The sequence below is a fragment of the Notechis scutatus genome, chromosome 5 (assembly GCF_049901735.1).
Source record: "Notechis scutatus isolate UNSWTSFEM ecotype Mainland chromosome 5, rNotScu1.2, whole genome shotgun sequence".
Lineage (NCBI taxonomy): Eukaryota > Metazoa > Chordata > Lepidosauria > Squamata > Elapidae > Notechis > Notechis scutatus.
The window spans coordinates 25,576,368-25,599,145 of record NC_142013.1 but is presented as its reverse complement, the minus strand read 5'-3'; the positions used below and the strand labels follow the sequence as shown (position 1 = coordinate 25,599,145).

Sequence of the window (22,778 nt, the reverse complement as noted above, 5' to 3'; positions counted from 1 at the left end):
CAACCCAAACTAAACAAACTCATCTGAAAATCCATCTTGAAACATACCTACTGTGTTGTGCCATCTATTTACTGCAAAAAGCCGGCTGCAAGTCACAGTTACCACTGCAGGAATTGTAAGGTGTGGGAGTGTATTGGCTGCCACGTGTGTGACAGGAGAATTTGATGGAAATTTGAGCACCATTATAACATCTTGCTGCATCTGATCTTTAAACATAAGTGGGCTCTGTGGAAGGAAACACTGTTGAGTAGAAAGGAAAAGAGAACAGAAGAAAACAGAAAGAATAACACAATTAGTGAGAAGGTCTGAAGGGAAAATAAGGTTAAGAGAGTCAGGAAGTACTTACACATCCAGGAAAAATGTTATTTATACAACTACCACTATAAATACAAGACAGCAAAATTAGAGAAGTGGTTACTGGTGAATTATAGTAACGCAAATATGGAAAAGTCATGGCAAATGTCCATTAGTTTATCATTACAGGACAAGTGATGATACAGTCAACAAATAGAAAACTAACTAAAATGCTTAGAGTTGTTTATATAGTAAAGATGTCAAACAGAAGCAGTAGTTTAGTCATTCATTAGGCTTATACAATAGACAATCTCAAGAAACATAAACCGGAGGAATTGAGTTAAGAGCTGTATAAAAGCCAATAGCAAAAATAAATGTAATGGCATTAATAGTAAGAAGAAATACTGAGCTAAGCTGAAAATGGCAAAACCATGGAATACACACTCCTTAATAAAATGTATTATTGTTATCTAATATTATCCTGGTGATTTTTAGTGATGTGATACAGAATGAGGAAGTGCACTGTAACCTAAAAAGCAATCTAGTCATGCAGAACTTGTCATGCTATAATGCTTGAATGAACAGGTATGTCTTCAGTAGTTGTCTAGTAGAAGACAGCACAGGGCAGGTGACTTCCCTAAAGAAGAGACACCATAAAGGAAACACCATAACTGAAAAGTTCTTATTACTGGCCCCAATACTGTGAACCAAATCTATTAATAGAATTACAAGCTGGGACATTCCAACTGATTGGAAGACACGGGGAGAAGTAATAGAACTTCATAAGCTAAATGTCAATCCCAGTGTCACACAACACAATAAAGGAAACAGGAATCACAAAGAATTCAATCAGAAATTTTAATGAAAGAATCAGAGGTAAGGAACAGAATCTAGGAGTCTGCACACCCTATTGTTAGTGGATTCATTAAAGTGGACTCTTTGAAGATTTTGAATATTTTATTCCTCAGCTTTGAAAAATATGGACTGAGTTGCCACTTCTGCATGTAAAAGTGCTATCATTACATCGAGACCTCAAATACTTCAATCACACTGCCTGATTCAATTGGAAACAAAGTGCTCAATGTAATCAGCATGATGATGAGATCATGATCCCACATTTCCAGATGATCATCATCAGCAATTTCACATAGACACTGAATAGCAAGGCACGCTGTGTTACATTAAAGCATGTTCACCATAGGATGAACAGAAAGATTTCATTGGCATTCTGTGTTGGTGTTTCTGTAAGAAGGCATAGAACTATCATATTATTCTTCCCCCAAATCCCAAGCTACTAAATTGCTCTAGCATATCAAATAATCAGTGAAGTGGCAAGATGCTGAAAATTCCAGAAGAACTAGCTCTCTAGCTCTCTTTTGATAATGACAATCTATTATGGCAATCAAGCCTATTTCAATTATTTAATCATATCTTAAGTCAAACTATTTTCTTCCCACACACACTTGTAACTGGATGGTTTTAAATTTCTCCTTATCATCTTGCCAAAAGGGGAAACCTAAACTGCTACATATGCCACATTTGTTATCACATGTGAGTGTAATTGTCAATGGATTTAATAAATCTAAAAGGTTATTTACTTCCAATCCATTCCAATCCTTCCAATATCCTTTAAAATAATGTAGGATGTGATCTGCATGATTACTCCTTTGGAAAAACAGTAAATTAAAATAGAAAAGGTCCTGCCCCCTCCCTGCATTCTTCTTAGGTAAAGGTATATAGATTACAGATTAAAATAATTTTGAGAATATTCTAGAAGTGTTATGAGAATATATTTACTTGCTATGATTTTGCTGTCCCTTAAGGCTTTAAATATTTTCTTTCTCATATTATTTGAAGAATACGGATAGTCTTCAACTTTTGACCATAATTGAGTCCACAATTACAGTCATAAATCATTTTGATCATTAAGTGAGACACCATGTGAACTAGCCTAATTTTATGGCCATTTTTGGCAGTCATTAAACAAACACCAAGTCATAAAATAAACATAGCAGCCATTAAACTCCATGGTTGTTAAGTGAAACCATTGTTCACACTGGGTGTTTTTTGCTGGGAAACAAAGCAAACACTGATTTTTGGCAAAAATATTTTAAATTGCAGTTCCATGAGTATGGGACACTGCAAACAGCCATAAATGCAGGCCAGTTGTTGACCATTCAAAATGTGGCCACATGACCACAAGGGTGTATGCATGCCAACTATTGGAATTTGAAAAACAGTCTTCAATACATTTGGGGGAATCTATCATAAGTTTGAACAGAAGTAAAGTGACTAGTTTGCTACTATTGGACTATGAATAGGAACCCAGGTTCATATCTATCTGCAGCTATAGAAACTCTCAGGATGAATTTGAACTGTTATTCAATACAACCTGTTTTAGTGGACTGTTTATTTGAGATTAAAATGGGAGGAATGATTGCTACATACATTGCATTTTGCTTCTGGGGGAAAAGAGGGATATAAATGTAACAAATGAAAGTATAATCAGGAAAAAGTGTTGCCTAAACAATTGTGCCCTTAATATTTAATGGCAGCTGAAGTAGAACCATTTTAAAATGTTCTGGACTTTCACTAAAATCTTTATAAACAATCCTCAAAATTTAGAGGTTTAAAATGGGAACAAAAAAGAAGAAAGAAATACAGTATAATTCTTTCCAATTTGTTTGAACCATACATATAGTTTATACTCCTATGAAATAAATGCAGAAAAATGAATTAGAAATTATGTTCTAATTTCTAATTAGAATTTAAACAAGTATTCAGTATCTCCTCTCTGAAGAGATAGCAGGAGATTAACTATAATTCCTCATTTTGAATACCTAGCAATCATGAATTACATAAATAATTTCTTCATACCATGGTATGTTTCTACCATAACAATGAAGGCTTTTAAATTTCAGAACATATTATTAATCATAAGCATATTTACTATAGTAGAAACTGATTTAAAGAATCAAATATTTGATAAATCACTTAGTAATTTACCCTAATTCTCCCTCTCTTTTAGCATACTATTTTGTGCACACAGAAACACACAAACAGAAAATCTGAGTTTTTAGGGAAGTCAGAACATATGAAGAGAAAGTGTTACTTAAATGGGCATTTATGACCAATAAAGGATTCTTGAATGCAGAGGAAATAAATCCCTAACAAGCAGTTTTATCTCACCAGGTGCATAGCAGAGCTCCGAGGAGGATGTGGCTCGATAAGCAACTGAGATGGCGTCTGTCCAAAGTTCTGTATCTGTGCCTCCATGGCCTGCAGGGAAAGCAGAGTGCTTGTCATAATCAATGTGCATCAAAAATATAGGTCAACACACTCTTTGACAATAGAAGCATATCCCAAGTCAGCCATGAAAAAAAATCCAGAAAATTCACTGGGTGCTCTTCTCCCAGGCTGCAGACTCATCCAAGTGTTAGTATTTTGTAGACAAGTGTTGGTTCTTTCAAGCATGCTTCAGTTATTCCACTAATCATTGCTATTTCAAGTAGCTGCAAATGCATGTGAAAATGTTAACCTGTGAGGACATGCAGCTTAAGACCTTGTGAGAATTCTCTGCACTAAACACAACATATACCTTAATGAAGTCCTTTGTAAGGAGGAAACTATGAGGGTCTCTAATAAAATAAGCATCTGGTATCTTGAATTAGAAAAAGAGAAATATAATTTGTGGAAAATACAAATCTAAAAAAAATTATAATTTCCATCAGATTAACTAGGCACAATAGAGATAATTACATTGCTAATTGTTTATCTACTTGTAGATAAAGTAATTAGCCCAAATATACAATTTTTATTGTGTTTTAATGACATTTCCTTGGTACATAAGCATTTCCTTACTCATCTTCTTCACATTAACTAATTCATTGCTCACTTAATTAATCATAAGGTTTTACATTCTGTATTATCAATAATTTGATTTCCCCCCCAGTATTATCTCTCCCAGCAATTTCCTTTACTTTTTTCTGCAGATCAAAAATCACACTAACAGTAACATTAAAAAAAAAATTCTAACCAGCAGCCAAATGTGGCACATTTGAAAGTTACAACTTGACTTGGTGCTGGCGCTGAAGACATGTTGTCGGAAAAAGACTTAATGTGTGAAGCAATTAATGAAGTACTAGCAATGCAAGTTTCCAGTTTTAAAAAGAGGATAGGAATTATTGCTCACCTCCTGCCCACCATACAGTGTTCCATCTAGCAGTATAAAATGGATACCAACATCTCTTAAAGCAGTGTTTCTCAATCTTAACAACTTTGAAACGTCTGGACTTCAATCCCCATAATTCCCCAGCCAACATTGGTTGAGAGACACTACATTAAAAAGTTATGATATGGAAAATATTTTCAGGTTTGACTGCTTATAATGAAAATAATATGGTTTTATAAAATCTGTAGAGAAAATTCCCTCATGACTTCTTAGGCAGCAGATTTGTGAACAGCTGTACTAGCAACAGCAGTTTTGAGTTGTGTTTACTATCCTCTATCCTGCTCTGCTTACAAAAACTGCACAAAACCTGGTTACACTCAATCTCTTCTTAAAATATAATAAAACATAGAGCACACTGAAATGAACAGGATATTACTATGGCATAAATGACTAATGGTTAGTTGTTCCCAAAGAACAATGCCACTAGGGAATTAGACTAACCAGGAAAAACACACCCCTAGTTTGAAATCCATCTCTTTACTCAATAGGTTCCAAACTAAGACTATTACATGCAATTAGAAGGTTTGATGAAAAAAATCAAATACAAAAGCGGGGCAATGGCTACAGAACGGACAGAGTGTTTGTACATGGTTGTAACACATGTTCTGTTATTTATTTATTATTATTTTTCCATTTGACCCCATCCTTTGTCAGAATCCTACTCAAATCTTAGTTATGCATGTAAAAATGTTAAATAGATATGCCTTAATATATATAGCACATGCACAATAAGTTATATATAGTAGGTTATTTTCCACATGATTCAAATATTTATCTCTTTTTTCCCCTGTCATTTGGAAAACCTAGTGAATATTTGGTACAAAATAGCAGTGAACTCTATGCAAAGCTTTCAAGAAAATCTCCACAAATGACATTCACTAGATGATAATTGAATTTAATACTGCAATCTCATGTCCATTTACCATTCTGTAAGCTCATTAAATCCAATGATTTCTAAACAGACATCCATCAAATTGTACAGGCAGTGTTATTTAAAAACAGATAGCAGGAAATGCTCCAATAAATATTCCTGATACTCCAAAAATAAACTATGCTCGAGCAAGAGCTGTACTCCAACTATTTCTAAAAACAATTTGCCTTACCTGAAGAAAAAAAAATCAGTCTCTTTCATCTCTTATATTTGTCAACTTCCTATGTCTAAGACTGACCCCCTTCATCCTATGCTTTTGTTTTTTCTCCCTATACTATTTGGGGCTCATTCTGAGTACATTATTTCTGAAATAGGTAGGAGAGTATGTCTGAGTCTCTGGAGTGTTCAGGAGAAGAAGAATAGTACTCTTTTTGTTCTAATACAGAATAATACATGCAACATACATACAAAATCTTGTGCAATGCATAACAACCCCCGTCCACCCCCAAGCAATGGTTGACTGCTCCAGCTGCAAACAATTCTACATATTCTTCCAACAAATATATGCAACATTTACATGGGGAAGCACATACATATTTTTATAGGTGTGTGTGTGTGTGTGTGTGTGTAGTATATACTACCAGAAGCCACATATCAAGAAAAGGACAATGCCATGACAAAAGCCCAAGGCATTTCATTACAAAAGTAAGTGACTCCAGCTGCATATATTCATTTAAATATACAAACTACTGTCACACTGAAATACATAAATACAAGCATATGTTCCTTTCCCTTCTTTCAATAGGAATAGCAAATAGCAAAAAAGTAAAAAAATGACAACCAAGTAAATAATAACAAAAGCAAAACCCTAGGAAGGAAATGTGGTACGAGGAAGAAATAACTGCACTGGGAAGAAAAGAAAATAGGGGACAGGTAAAGAAAAATGGTGAATGGAAAAGGTAAATGAATATGAGGGAAAAGAGAGAAACAATACACAAAAACTATTGCTCAAATTAAATTTCAAATGCATCCAAACATTTCAGCAGTAAGCTCATGATTTTAATAATAAAACTAATGCTTATCCCAGGTACTTGGGAAGGACAGAAATGCCAAATCCAGTCTAAATCTCTGACTGTGTGCAACTAGCTATGATGATAATATCAACCCTACCAAAATCTGGGGATAGAGTAGGAAACAAAATAGGTAATCAAGGTTTTTTAGCCTTAAAATGTATAGCTAAGATATGAAAAATCTCTCAAAATCAGTATGTGAAGTCTGACATTGTTATGCAAATTTTGTGTCTATTTTGAAATTCAAATACATGTCGATGAAATACAGTCATTAATTTTTCATTCATATATGTTTAAAAGTAAAGGGAACCACATCAGAAATCAATAAAAGTCTCTTGGGTTGGCCAGTTTTTACTAAATGTATGGTATTCACACAATAGAATATTAATTAAAGTTATTATCTTAAATCATCAATAAATAACCTTGTACTCACAAGTTAAAACTATGCCTAATATATCAAGAAAGTTGGAAAGGATTATAAAGATAATTTAGTCCACTTCCCCTGCTTAGTATAGGATCCATTATACTATCAACATATTTGATAGATGACCACTCCACTCTACTCAGAAAAACTAGACCACAAAGGAATGCTAAAAACTGATGGTTTCCAGGAGGGTGCATGTGATATTTATTGTGAATGTTTCTTTTAATGCCATTTGGTGTCTAAAACAATATTCTAATAACAATACACTCTGGTAATTGTGAAACAAATGGACAAAACTATCATAATTTTGTAATTATCACAATTAAACATCACCATGCTTCAGCAAAATTTCACCAGAGGAGCTTTCTGTCACAACAGGAATAAGTCTCTTCTGGCAGTTTTAAATTATAATAAATTTATATTGTCACAAGCTTTCATAGTGTGGAGCTTACTTCCTCGGGTGCATGAACTATTACCCAAAATGGCAGATCAGCTTTTTATTTTTTGAGGCAGTTAAGATTTCCTTCATAGCATAGAAAAAAAAACAACTACTTGCTGCTGTTTCCAATTTTATAAGCATGAATAAAGCTTTTTTATGTTAATTAGGTGTTTGAAGATACTACTGTGACATGCTAAGTGTCATCTAATATGCTAGAGGAAGAATATTGCTCAAGCACATAATTTAAAGGGCCTAGGTGAAGTCCTTGAGTTTTCTTTGTAATATGAAAATCAGGATTGCTACTGCCAATCACTAAGGAAATAATTCCAAACTAAACAATCCAAGAGTCTAACCTGGCATAAGGCCATTTCCTATTTTCGGAGCCAAATAAAACTATTTTGAAGTCTTGCTGTTGCCATTTCCTTTGCAATTCCATACTGCTGAACATACCAGATTCCTCTCTTCCTTCTATTGCACACACATCCAACTGATGGAAAATCGACAATAGTTCCATCTATGTAGAATATGGAGCTTGACGATATGTTATATGACATTTACTTTTATAACAGCAAGGATAAAATGGCCCTAAAACTTTTCTGCCATATAAAAGGTTTAAATCTGGGTTTCCCAAACTGGGACATGTCCTTCTTTTGAGAAGATACCAAGAGAGTACAGGGCAGGTGTGAAGAACATTTTAGTTATCTTGTTATAATAAATCCACCTTTCCCAAAGATTCAAGATATGGTTTTCACTGTTCATTTTGGATTGTTAGGGAAAGTGTGTACATTAAGATTACATAAAAGGGAGCTGTGATGGCAAAAAGATTAGGAACTCCTGGTTTGAAGGAATGCTAACGATTAGGCATTAATCCAACAAATTTAAATACCATATGCAAGATAATGCCTTTAAATCTAAGGTAATGCCATATGAAAAAAAAGCCAGTGAAGACAAACTAAGTCCTCTTTATTGTTTTATTTTTCTTCCACTCAACAAAGGAGGCAGAATAATTCTTACCGCTTTTTTGTATAGAAACTCAATTTGATTGTATTCTGTTTAGAGCAGAAATGACTGACAGCACACTGGGTAAATTTTATATGCAGCCTGAAAACGTTATTGTTTCATAGTAACGATATGAGATACTGCTTTTTTTATTTGTGTTTATAGCTGTTAAATAGCATAGAGCTGAAGATTATTGATTTCAATTTGACATTAATGCATAAAGCTTAGAAGAGATTTTTTAAAGACACAATAAGCACTATAAGTTCTTGGTTGTTAAAATAAGCAGACAAGTTATTCTCTATTTTATAAGACTATTAATCAAAGAAAAATATTTTTTTCTTTCTTAGTAACTCTTTTTCTGCTGAGAACATTGCAGAACAGTGATGGAATCCATTATGTTGGTTGATGTGGTGAGTTAGCATCAAAAGTGTAGAGTCATTCATTCTTTCTTTCTGGAAGCACTTTCTCTTTTATTTCTCTTTCTCTTCTTCCCTACATTTGCAGGTTGCTGGAACAAAAGGTCAAATTGTTCAAACTACAATGGTAACCAGTCAGTTTCTTAGGTCAGGCTAAGGGTAGCACCTGATTTTCTTTCTACTATTCTACAATATATTTATTTGTGCCTTCAAAGAAGTAGCATTTGCTGGACAAGTCAGTTTCAAGTTTTCTTGGCAGCATTTTTCAGGAGTGGTTTGCCATTGCCTGCTTCCTAGGGGTGAGAGTAACTGGTCCAAGTCACCCAGCTGGCTTTGTGTAATATCACTGGTTACATATATTCATACCAAGAAGTCACTGTTTAAATAGGGGTATTCATATTCAATTATTTATACAGATATTTAGCCTATCCAGCAGTTAGTCATTAGACACTTGCTCCAACTGCTCCAGCTTACTCTTTTTAGCTGTGGCCTGCAATGATAAGAAATTATCTATTTATGTCAGAGTCCGTCTGTTAAAAATGTTGCAAGCTATTTAAGTCTTCTGCAAACATTCTTTTCTTTCCTGCCATCTATTGTATGATTCTTTCCTGGATATGTTGATTAAAAGATTATGTATGTTATATCCTTTGCCAAACCACTAAAAAGTAATTCATAAACAGTTGTACTGTAATGTCACCAAATTTGGTTGAAAGGCATCAGATTAAATAGATTACCCAAGCAGAGTAAAAATGATCAAAAGCCCTTTTGGGTCTCTCTCTCTGCACAGCTAGAATGAGACAGTGAGGATGAATGGAGGATGAATATTGTTATAGTTAATATAAACCTACAAACTAACTATTGAAACAGCACTATGCATATTGGCTGTGTGTGAAATGAATATGTCTTTAATTACATTTGGTACACTGGCTAAAAATAAATGAGGTACAATGACTGTTTCTTTCCACTTAGTTTTATTTGTCGTCAGACATGCTAAAATACTTAAAATAAAGTGTACTTATCAGAATGTATGCCTTAGGGCAAGTCACAGAGTTTTCCCAACATGTTTGTCTGGAGTTACTAATGGAACTGTTTCTCGTGAAAGGGTCTCACTTATTCCCCTTTGCCCACCCACCATGTGCTCAGTTAATTTCAGTTTTTATTTGTATAAGAAACAAAATTGGATTTCATTATATATTTAAGGCGCCTAGAGACCATTGGCTGAAAGAAATCTTATTCTCTTCAAAATTAAATGCTAAAATTACAAAATGCAGTTTTGAGTACGTTGAAAGTAGAAGGCTTTACTGTGAATTTGAAACTATTCCTTCTCTCCTGATAAAAAATGCTTTTTGGTGCTTGTGAAACTTGACAGCAATTGCTTACAGCTGCCTAGTTTAGCTTTTATTTAAAGAACTCAATTGTGAGCTTTTAAAATTAGAATCGTATTGTACATTAAAGAATACTATGTTTATTTCTTAGGATATAATTTTATTACCATATATTCACTCAAAGTTTGGATAATTTTTGCTTGTTACTTTTAGTTTTACTTACATTTATTATATTCAAAACTATTGGAAGCTTACACATGGGTTTAGATTAAGGCAAGGGGCTATAATGGAGTTTATAGTTTGTTGTCTTTGTAAAACAAAACAAAAAAAAAAGAGAAATATTTTAGAGTCTAAAACAGAATAGCCAATAGTGCTTATTATCTTCAGCACTTACTCATATTTAAGATTGCATTGCTGTACAGAAGGTACATATGTAAACATCTTTCAAAGTTGAATTTAGATCTAATCATATTCAGAGAAGATTTACAGAATTCTACCGAGCTTGTTGTAGCTACTAATTCCAACTGTTTTAAATCCTTTATTTCTGATTTGATTTCTCAAGAAAGTTCCATGATGGCTTCTCATCTACTCTTTAAGAAAATCAATTCTAGAATATTGGTATCATCACTTCCCACTTTTTATAAACTTGGCGATGTGCTTCTCATATGACAATTGCCTAAAAAAAAAAGGTCACATCGGAAAGTGGAGAATTATCAGATTTTCAAATAAACCTTCTATAAATGGACTATGTATAAATGAAATTTTTAGTCGCTGAGATTATAGTTCCAGGATTTTTTTCCTCTAATATCTCTGTCTAGTTCTAAAGAAAGCTAAGGACAGAAAATCCATATCCATTCCTTTAAAATTAGAATACCTGAAGGCTAAACAAGACAAGAACTGTCAAAGGCATGAACAAGCTGTTGCCTTCTTAAAACAAATGCTTAAAAAGGCAACTACAGAATATTTATCACTTTTTGGGGGGCAGTCATGTATCCTGTTTTAGAAATAATAGTCCTATTGTTGAAGGCAGTCTTGTCCAAGTTTACTTGAATGATGAACATAAGGTAACTTTTTAATATCTGGCACCTGGATGACAAATAGAGCAGGCAAAAAATTATCTGCTGACCATAGTTTTCCACTACAAAGCAATATGTTACAGTTATATTTATATAATGTTAATTATGAAATTAAAATACCAATTAACATTTTAAAGTTACTTTTAAAAAGGCTAGACATTTGATGCAAAGACTTTGCCTTTATCCTCTTATAACCTTTCTACAGCAAAGCATGAAAACTCATGACATCTTCTTTTGAATGAATAATAAAGAATAGAAACATACATTTCCATTAACAGATGAAATCACTGATAAATTGTTAACATGTGCTCTAATTTTCTTTTCCTTGAGAAATTACATGGAGAAACAATAATATAGCAGATAAACAAAATTTGGTATTGTATTCTTTTATTTATTGCAACCATGGATTCTTTCTGTGGGACAGGTCACAGTAGAAATGATAGGTGGAGGCTGGAATTAATCAGACAAATCCTGCAATGATACTTGATCATGGAGAAATGTATTTTAATGGAGTTTTTTGTTGTTGTTCTGGCTTATTATAGAAATAAAACATAACCATATAAAGCATTGTTTTTATGAGTCAAATAAAAAACAGACAAGTTTAGTAAATCAAATACTATATTATCTACATTTCCTTACTTTATATGCACAAGATTATATTAAATATTTAAATATAATTTTATGTTTCATCAGTCTGTAAAACACATTAGGAAAACATTTTCCTATATAGTAGAAAGCTACTAAATCAAAATGAAATTTCTGTCATTGTTCTACTAAATTCAGTACTAAATTTTCTATCTTCTCAATTTATATTACACAGAAATGAAATATCCTTTGGGTCAATGTAAACTCCAGCCTTTATTATCTTACAGCTTTAGTCAATGTTTCTTATTAATTTGAGACTAGATATACACAAAGGAGAACGATTCTAATAAATATATTTGGTCTGAACATGTCCATTCAAAAATTAAAGACCCCCTTACTTCTTTGAAGAAAGACAGATTTAATGGAGGCTTACACTAGAATAAAGTGGATGGGGGCACTGATGCGGTTGCTCTTGTCATGTACTGTCACAAAATGGCTAATAATTAGATTATTAATTCACAAACTGGTGAAGCTGACAAAAATAAGGAGTAAATCTCAGTACAAATCTGAGTAAAGAGACAGTGCTTTGATCTTGAAAAAATATACCAACTCACATAAACTCAGAAGTTCTCCCCCACCCCAATTCATTGTAAACTGGTGACACTATAAGTAACCAGCTTCTGAATTCTGAATATGTAACTGAAAAACATATTTCCTGGAACTGTGGACTCTCTCTCCTTTCATATATTCAGTACATCTAAACCACTCAGATGAACTCAATTTTTCTTTCATGAAAGCTACGTGCTATAATTGTTATAGTGTTGGAATAGGAGTAAGAGTACTCAGGTTCCAGTCTGAATGCAGCCAATGTACCTTACAGATTTGTTAGGGAGACATGAGTATTATTATACTGCCATGAACTCCTCAACAAAAGGTACAATGAAAATTGAATACATAATGAAAAAGTACTCTATTGTGTTCTTGTCAATTCTGCGGCCATCTATGTGGTGGCTGGGAGAACATGATTCAGATACTCTTATCCAGATTGTGGAAGTTGTGGAGGCCCTGAAGCAGTCCTCTCAGCTCTAGCTTTCTTGTTCTAGAATAGCTTGTCTCTGTCTCTGTTCTACCCTCAGCAGAGCAGGACAGAGAACATAGTTCTTTCTCTGCTGTGTCATATCAATACAGCATTAAGACAGTGGAAACATGTAAATAAGGGTCAGGGCTTCAATTGCATTCCTTTCACTGTTATATTTTCTGTTTTGATCTCCTACAGATACCATTAATTTCAATATACAGATATGATTTATAAAATATTAAAAAACTGATAGGCAACAAAGACGACAAATCCAAAGAAGATCTTTTTGCCATGTTATGCATATTCCTTCACTTAAGTCATCAGATCTGATCACCTCAAAATGCATTTTATTTATGTATTACTTATTTATTAAACAAATATATATATGGCCACCTAACTCACACATGGTGATTCTGGGTAGCGCAGAACAATAAAAATCTACAAATATTATAAATGCTGTATCTAACGTAACCATTTTTGGAGGAAAGGTACTTATCTATTTATGAAGACATGTGCACAACAATAAATATATAAATGATCAATTCTACAGGTCCTTTAACTTAGTAAATTTGGATGCAGAAAATATATATTGATAAGAATAATCACTTTTAAAAACAAATGCAGACAAATATTTTATAATATTCTAACAATACAGCATATTTGCCTTTTCTACCTTTATTTTTCAGAAAAAATGCTACAAAATGGTAGCATTCCATCTGTTTTGTTAGAGATATCTTGTTGGTCCTTGACAGCCTTATCATGTCAACTTTCTGCAGTAGCATAGTTTTCAACAAGGAGAAGAATAAGTATAAAACTATGCTTCCTGTGGGTATATTTTACTATGGTAGATCCTGGGGGATGATTTGTTATTTCTGTCAGATCAAACAAAGAGATAGGAGAAGAAAATAAAATACAATAACTAAAAATAAAGCAGCTGGAAAAAAAACTCAAAATCCACTCAGGCCAAAATTTTATGCTAGAAAAAATCATCAAAATAATGTGAATATCAAACATCTTCAAAATAAACAAATACTGTACAGAAAATGTGTTTTCAAGATGGCAATGAAAATCAACCGTCAAATGTTGCTCATTTCTTCTACCCCTTGCATTGCTAGCATGGCTGGATATTTTTTTATTAGGGAGCAAATAAAATATGACATTTCCAAACCTTCGTAAGTACCCCCCAAGTGGATAAATAATACTTTCGCCTCTTTTTAAACTCAGAAGAGTACTCTTTGAATTAGATGAGTCAGGAGATAATATACAGACCAAAGTCAGTGTATATAACTGAGTATGGATTCAAAACAATCTCACAATCATAATGAAACATTTTATTACCCAGTGGGAGGTATGCAAGAGCCTAGCTACTTTTGAAAGATGTATTGATGGCCAACAACCTGGGTGGTTTTAAATGAGTTTTACATGGTTACATAGATTATAAAATTATGAGTGGTATTATTAAGGATAGTTGCATATTGCCTCAATTATTGCTCACTTCTATCTGCTAAGGAACAAAAACAGGACATGATCATTAAAGTTTTGTGATACATCTGATTGGTTGGTACATTGGACTAGCTAGGTTTCTAGTATGCAGCAATAAAACTTCTCCTTTCATTCATTTCCTACTGCAGCATGCCAGAAAATTCTTTGGCTGTATTAGGTATACAGAGGTCCATATTTAGGTGGAAAATATTCAATCTATTGAATCAGCACGATACAACAATTTGAAAGTGTACCTCGTATATTATATAGAACTGAATATAAGGAAAACAATCTGGAAAGAATATACAAAGATCAATTGTCGAATATAATTCTTCACTAACTTTCAAAACAATACCAAGCATAAACCAACTGCATCTATAAAATGTAAATGAGGATTTGGCAAATATTTGAAACAAGAAGTGAATAAAATAAACAATCCATTTAAAATACTAGCTCCTGCAAATATACACAGAAAAAGCCTGCTTTCAATGTTGCATCTGACAAAGGTAATTACATTTGGGGCAACAAGCCAATGATTTCTATTTAGCCATTTTAATTTCATGTTGTGATGGAGGAGCAAAACATTAGTGATGTATTGACATCACTACATTAAATTAGTTTTGTAAAAACACATGTCATGTCTGTTTGTTCAGAAGAAAAACTAATAGCAATACAATTTACGTATCGTAAGAATAGGTATAATTTTTGCAAATGCAGCTTGAAAAGCCACCACTCACTTTTCTTGTAGTTTACTTTATAAGAATGAAATTTCAAATCAAAAGTCTTCTCTAGAAGAAGCAAATCAAAGTTCCCTTCAGTGAGTTTGTATTTTACTTTATGGAAAATTGTAAACAAAATTGGAAAGGTGGATGTCTTTGTAGCAAAGCAAAGCATTAGCTTCCAGAATTTATTTTCAAGAATGTCATTGGATTTTATGTAGAATCTGCAGCTAAATGCCTTGCTTGTAAATACATTGACATGTCCAGAAAAACAAACACATAAAAACAAAGCTGGAAGTCTGAGTGGCAAAAAGCCTTATTAATTTGCTTTTCATTGTCACTGGAGTTGGAAAATTCCCTATGGTAACCATAATTTTTGGGCATCAAAGACATGTTTTGAAAATGCCAAATGCAGCCAATATATTTAAAGGAATTGGGATACTTGCTTTAAATAGTTATTTCTAATACAACAGAATATACATAGTTCAGGGTTGAACTATAGAGCCTTGGTGTTCTCTGAACTTGATTGTTTTTTTTTTTGCAAATGTTTCATTACCCAACTAGATATGATCATCAGTACTAGTGGATGTACGGTTTGTTTCCTATGTATATATGATTCCTGCCTCACTTTCTACTTTCAGTTTGATGGATAGATATATCAACAAATCAGAGGAAAACTATGGATTCACCATGCTCAGGACTCATAGTAGAGATCATAATGCAGTATCTAGAAACTACTACACTTCTACACATAGAACCAAAAGTATAGATCTGCTTTGTAGATGACATTTTTGCAATCATAAAAAAGGAATTAGGCAAGACACATGAAACAGCCAATAGCATCTTTAAAGAAAAAACATTCCCAAGAGGAGAAGAAAACAACAACATCCAAGAGTACCCTTCCTGAATATCCTCATGAGCAGAGGAAATGACAGCAAATTAGAAAGACAAGTCTATAAAAAAATCAACACATGTTAATCAAGTATTCCGTTACCAAAGTAACAACTCTATCTTCCACAAGAAGAGTTGTGTAAGAATATTATTCAGACAAGCACAAACACGCAGCAACCTGGAACATCAGGAAAAAAAAGGAAGCAGGCTGTTCTATACAACATCTTTCAGCAAATGGATACCCAAACAATTTTATCAAAAAGTATCTGATTACTCAAGCCACTACATTATAGTTAACAGCAGGTATTGAAAAGAATAATATGATCATCTATAAAAAACACCTCGGAAACAAACAACAAACTATTATAACATGTGGCATCACTGTAGCACCCAATTAAACTAAAGCCCTCCAAAACATCTTAAGTGAACCAAAAGACAGTAGCCCAAGAAGAAAAAGATAAGAGTTAATTGTTACATACAATGGATTGTAACGGCCAATATTTAGAATAGATATGCCAAAGACCAGCAGAGCGTATGCATGAACACCAACTAGCAAGTAGTAGATATGATGTAAATTCCTTAATATTACAACATGAGGTTTTATACTCAGCCACAAGTTCATCTGAAAAACTGAGTATCCAAGACCAAGATAAATCCTAAAATTTTAAAAAAAATTCTCGAAGCTTGCCATTCAAACAAATCAGCCATTGAACAGATGCATAGAAATAAACCATATTTACACCCTACTCAAAAGAGACAAAAAGCAAAGAAGAAAACAAGACCAGAACACATTCCTTCCAGCATAAAATACCCCAGTAAGCAGTGACTAACAATAGACAAATGATCAAACAAAAAACAATACTGAAAGAAAGAAAGAAAGAAAGAAAGAAAGAAAGAAAGAAAGAAAGAATGAAGAAAGAAAGAAAGAAAGAAAGAAGGAAGGAAGGAAGGAAGGAAGGAAGGAAGGAAGGAAGGAAGGAAGGAAGGAAGGAGAGAACTACAGCCCCAACAACACTGCCAGGGCAAGCTACTGTAAAAAAACAGGGAGCAAACCCCACACTCATTAGCACTGATGATATTATCTAGTTGGGTAATCAAATATCTACAAGCAAGTGATCAAGGCCTAAAATAAAAGAAAATAATCAAGAAATTGTATACAAAAACTTTGAAATACTACATTGTAATCAAATGTGTCCTCTAATTCTATAAATTAACATTCTTACAACCAGTATTCTGATGATAGCTAAAAAGGTTAAAAACATTGGTTGGATTTCTAACGTACACCAATAGTAAAGACAATCCCAACAACATCCAGTGTCCAATGCAACTGCTGTTTACATATTAAACAGGGATACAGACTTTGTAGCAGAGATGTTCTGTCATGTTTCTCCACAGGAGAGGGCTGTCATGGAAAAGTTCATTATCAATTACTGTTATACAAGTGCAAGATGGGTTAAGCTGTCATAATTTTCTCAGCTAGAGATCCTGTGCTGTCAAAGAATGTCAACTTTTTTTAATCTGACATATGGAAGAAAATTATCTCTTATTCTGACCTCTAATTTAGTGACATTTTAATGCAATAATTGCTGTGGTTAGTGCTGTAACTATGATTTCACCTGTCAAGGAAAAAAAACAAACCAATATCCTTGAGCTGTTTATTACATTTTATCTTTCACTTTACTAAATTTCTTGGTTTTGAAAAAAGGGAAACTAGCATTACATCAGCATTCTTGTAAATGTTATCTGATGAAACTAGAGTTTGCTATGTTTCCAATTTGTGTGTATCTCTAATAGTTCCTCTCATCTCCCAACAAAGCACCATTTCATTAGACTATAAATAATATTTGGACGTAGATACAATAATTGAAGAAAAGTAGTTTGACTTGCTCTTGGTCTGCTTTGGAATACAATACTTCTAATGAAAAAACCCTTAAGTATTAAACTAGCCTTTTATGAAAGTGTGGGGGGGGGAGGGGGGGGGATGAAATATGACTCCTCTTCCAAAGGAAGATTTCTTTTACCCTGCCTCTAATCTCATTATACAGTAAGTCACTCTTACAGTTAACCAAATCTAGTAATAGTTTATAGAAAAAATAAGGAGAACATAACTTGGTACATGTTTGCTGTCAGTACATGTATTGGTACATGTATTCTCTGTTAGGCTTGTTTTTCAGAACATTTCAGATTAAACATATCTCAACCTAATAACATAAAAATCTTCTAATAAGTGAAAAAAATAAAATTATGGAAGTGACTGGAAGCATTACATTAATTTGAAAAATGTCTATACAACATCTTATAGGTACAATAACTTAGCATAATTCATAGAAAGCTACTCCAACATTATCCAGTTGGTACCCTACAAATATACTGGGATTAAAACTCCAAGAATTTCTAGCCAAGGATCCTACAATCTAGGAATTTTGAAGCTGTGTTTTCCAATATACCTGGAGAATATCAGGCTGACTTGATCAGGAGTTCTTATATAAGGATTTGAAATATATGAGAATCCAAGGAAGAAATAAAGGTATTCTATATACGATTAATCAAATAGGTGGTCCGCAAATATGCTAACATTTTTTCCTATTCATCTAAATGACAAAAACATTTTTTTAAATGTTCTTAAATATCTGAATGTAGGAAGGAAGGAAGGATATATTATTCTATATTTAGTCTACAGCTACAGTACAAGCCTGATTATAGATAATCCTCACCTTACAACCAGAATTGGGACTAAAATTTCTGTTACTAAGCTAGATGGTTCTTAAATGAGTTGTACTCATTTTTAGAACCTTTTGTTGTTAAGTGAACCACTGCAGTTATTAATTGAACCATATGGTCCTTAAGCAAACTCAGCTTCCCCATTGACTCAGAAGCTGGCAGGGAAGGTTGCAAATCTTGATCACATGATTTCGGGATGCTGCAACCATCATAAATAAATGCCAGTTTCAAATGCTCTAATTTTGATCACATGACTGTGGGGATTATACATTGGTTGTAAGTGGGACCTCCTGTAAATCACATTTTTTTTAGTGCTGTTGTAACTTCAAATGGTCACTAAATGAATGGTTAAGTTTAGGATTACCTGTATTAGAAGGAAGCCAAAGAATAACACATAAACACATGCAAAAAAATAGAAATCCTAAAAATATAACTACTTCAGGGAGGATAATTGGAAATGGAAAAATGCTACCCTAATCCTTCTCTTCAAAAATTCTTTTCGAGAAGTTTCTCTCTTGATATGTTCATTGTTAATTTATTAAACTTCCTGAAATGGTTTCATTGAGTTTGTTTCAGAGGTGGTATTCAACAGGTTCTGACCAGTTCTGGAGAACCAGTAGTGGAAATTTTGAGCAGTTCAGAAAACCAGCAAATACCATTTTTGACTGGAGATTTTACAGTATCCTTCCCCTGCCATGCCCACCAAGCCACGCCCACAGAACCGGTAGTAAAAAAAATTGAATCACTTTGTTTGGATGATGAATTAAATTTAGATCCAAATCATTTAAAGTATTTATTTGTTAAATTTATATCCTATCTTTCCAATATTAAAATGCAAGATAAAAAATATTTCAACTTTCTCAATGACTATATGAAATTAGATACAATCCATGCAGGCCTTTAATTACCATGATATAGGGTTCTAATATCTCATAATGTACAACATAGCCTAAACTGTAGAAATGTTATAGAAATATAATGTAGTATTTAGTTTGTGAGATAATTAAGTAATTACAGTAACTGTAAATTTCCAGATTCTTGGTTTTCAGGGGGGGAAAGCCACAAGTATTCTATTGCCTTTGTATAAATTATTGCTTGTTTTGCATAATAACAGATGGCAGATATCATAGGGCATGGAAGCTTATGTATGCAGCCTCAATACAACAACACTCATCTTGCAGCTGTTGCATCTTCACACTTTTCAACTAAAGCTAATCTTTTTATAGAATGTTTTATATTTCCACATTAATCTAATAATAATTCTTCTAAAATGAATTGAGAAGCTAGGAGACAATACATGAAAGGACATTTTGCAGAAACCATTTTTTTTTTTTTTTTTACAAAAGTACTATAAAATACTATACATATGTTAAAAGAAATCTGCATTCTTATGCACAGTTTATTTTATTCTCTGTGTATTTATTAATAAATAAACAGATAAAATCCAACATAGTATGTATAATAAATGTACATATGTATGAATTTCAAAATGTCCAACTCTTCTAGTTAGTAATTTACTAAATATAACATGTTAGAAAAAACCGGCAACCCATTTTAACTTCACTTGTTGATTAAATCAATATAACTTTAGAAAATCCAAAGGAATATTTGTAATGTCAGTGAAGTTCTCCTACATCTAATCTACATTTGAATAACATATATGTTGTTTCATATTACCTCAAAACAGAAATAATTTTTTAAACCAGATTTCCATCTTTCACTGCCTTGAATCAATTATTCAAGATACAGATGACAATTTTTGATACAACAAATAAGCTTGATCAAGTGCAGTTATACAGGCACATTTTTGTTCTGAGGTACAGTAATTCTTGACTTACAATCACAATTGAGCCCCAAATTTTTATTGCTAAGTGAGGCATTTGTTAAGTGAGTTTTGCCCCCATTTTATTACCTTTCTTGCCACAGTGGTTAAGTGAATCACTGCAATGGTTAAGTTAGTAACATGTTTAAGTGAATTTCTGTTTTTCAATTGACTTTGTTTGTCAGAAGGTTGCAAAAGGTGATCACATGACCCTGGGACACTGTAACCATCATAAATATGAGTCAGTTGCCAAGTGCTGAATTTTGATCACATGACTGTGCTGCAATAGTTCTAAATGTGAAAAATGGTCATAAGTCACTTTTTTCAGAGTCGTCATAACTTCAATTGGTCACTAAAGGAACTGTTATAAATTGAGGACTATATTATGAGATTACAAAATAAAACAAAATAATCCATTTTTTAAAAAAATGAAAAGAAGTAATTAATAATTTTAAGATACATTTATAATAATTGAAGGGAAAAGTGTGAGCCAGAGGTACTTACTTCTCTGAGTACAGGATCAGTGATACTGTCAAGGTTTATGGAACCTTCATATGTCAAGTAATGGAAAACATTAAGTGCCCGCACTGCTTCTGGCCCTCGTTGCTTATAGCCAAATATGAGATCAATCCACTGGTGAAGCTGACAAGATACAAATTCACTTTCCAGAGCCTAGAAATGAAATCGAGATGAAAAAGGAAAAAAAATGCTTCTTATACAGGTATCATTTTCTTTTTTCTTTTTTCCAAAACCAGTGGCATAAGATGGTCTTCTCAGAATTTCCTTTAAAATTCTTAATATGCTTGCTATGAACTTTGTAAATACATGTTTTGGTGAGATTTTATTGGCATTCAGTTCTTCATCTATGCTTTTTGCCCTATTGAGAGCTTGTTGAGAAACCTCAATAGAAGTACTAAAAATATTTATTTTATGTTATAGAGTCTAGCGCAATCATCCAAATCAAAGCATCTTTGATTGAACCAATTGAGACTCAGCTTTAAAAGAACCAGTTTAGGGGACCCCGCCATTTCCACATATTATTGGTTCAACTGTAAAAATTAAAATATGCTTTTCAGATTCTTTCTAGTGTCTCCTGAACCTTGGAATGACAAAAGGTATAACTTCCTTTTAGGTATTTCAAGAACACTATCATATTTCCTTTTAGTTTTTTCATCTCAAGGTTAAACACGCTCTAGTCTTTCAAGCTATTTTTGGAAGTTTTGTTATCTGATGATCCTTGGTACATTCTTGGAATCTGTTTCATTGTCTCTGAAACCTTCAAAGTTACATCAAGATTTAGATACTAGTTGAGCGGGATCTGACCAAACCAAAATAAACTGGAACTATTATTTATTTTGGGTTGGACATTACGCTTGGATTGATGCAGGCTAAATAAATAAATGAATATGAAATAAAATTACAGTTGCTTTTATCACTCTGTTGATTCATATTAAGTTTACACTTCCTATCTCAAGATCTTTTTCACAAGGATGATAATAGCAATAGTAATAGCAAAAGCAAACACATAGCTGTATTTAGGCTTGTATTATATTAGACCACCAAATAATCACGTCAGGTATCTTTCATCACATACGTGAAAAATTTAATTTTTCTTTCAAAATGAAGAAATGTGTGTGTGTGTGTATATATATAATAATAATAATATTCCACTTTTGAGAGCAGGCATCATTTTTTAATCTGTCCTGCTGTGTTCCCAGCAAAATGTGACAATAAATCTTATCTTATCTTATCTTATCTTATCTTATCTTATCTTATCTTATCTTATCTTATCCTATCCTATCCTATCCTATCCTATCTTATCTTTAGTCTCTTACTAAATTCCCTTCTGTCACATTTATCTACCTTGTTAAAAAAATATATTCCTATCCCTGTCTACCATATTTTCAAATTAAAATAAGGCAAGTTATAAAATTAAGAATACTAACGAGCTTTAGGGCTTCTTAATGGCTATGTAATTCTTCAAATGCAGCGAAAGCCTTTGTTCCCACTCCCAATTCATTAGAATATTTGTTAAAATCAACTTTGTAATGCAATGGATTTCAATCAGTTTAAAAAGCACTATTCCAGATTAGCTGGATTGTAGAGCACAAACTGTAAAATTTTCTTCCAATTTTTCTTCTTTTCTTCCAATTACAGATTAAATTTTACAGTGTGTAAAATTATGCCATTTTTCTACTCTTGAAGAATGGTGTAGATGTATATTTAAAACAAACCCTGATTTATGAATTTAAACATTACCAAGTTATTATGAATTTCATAAAACGAAACTTGGGTGGATAGAGAACAGCAAGATTTTGAAGTCTTATGTTTTATT

At 32.9% G+C, this 22,778-nt stretch overlaps 1 protein-coding gene across 8 annotated transcripts in view; it reads right to left on the bottom strand.

Moving 5' to 3' along the window:
• Window positions 1-22,778, bottom strand: part of NBEA (neurobeachin) — a 355,903-nt gene that overhangs the window by 16,808 nt on the left and 316,317 nt on the right. For 3 of the 8 annotated variants that reach the window (XM_087966360.1, XM_087966361.1, XM_087966364.1), the window contains 4 exons: window positions 20,948-21,115; window positions 3,893-3,955; window positions 3,484-3,573; window positions 48-240 (listed from right to left, as the gene is read on the bottom strand). In XM_087966360.1, the coding sequence (XP_087822486.1) occupies window positions 48-240; window positions 3,484-3,573; window positions 3,893-3,955; window positions 20,948-21,115 (514 nt within the window). Of the gene's footprint in view, window positions 1-47; window positions 241-772; window positions 932-3,483; window positions 3,574-3,892; window positions 3,956-20,947; window positions 21,116-22,778 lie in introns of those variants that run through there. The other 5 variants (XM_087966362.1, XM_087966363.1, XM_087966365.1 and 2 more) reach the window with 3 other exon arrangements.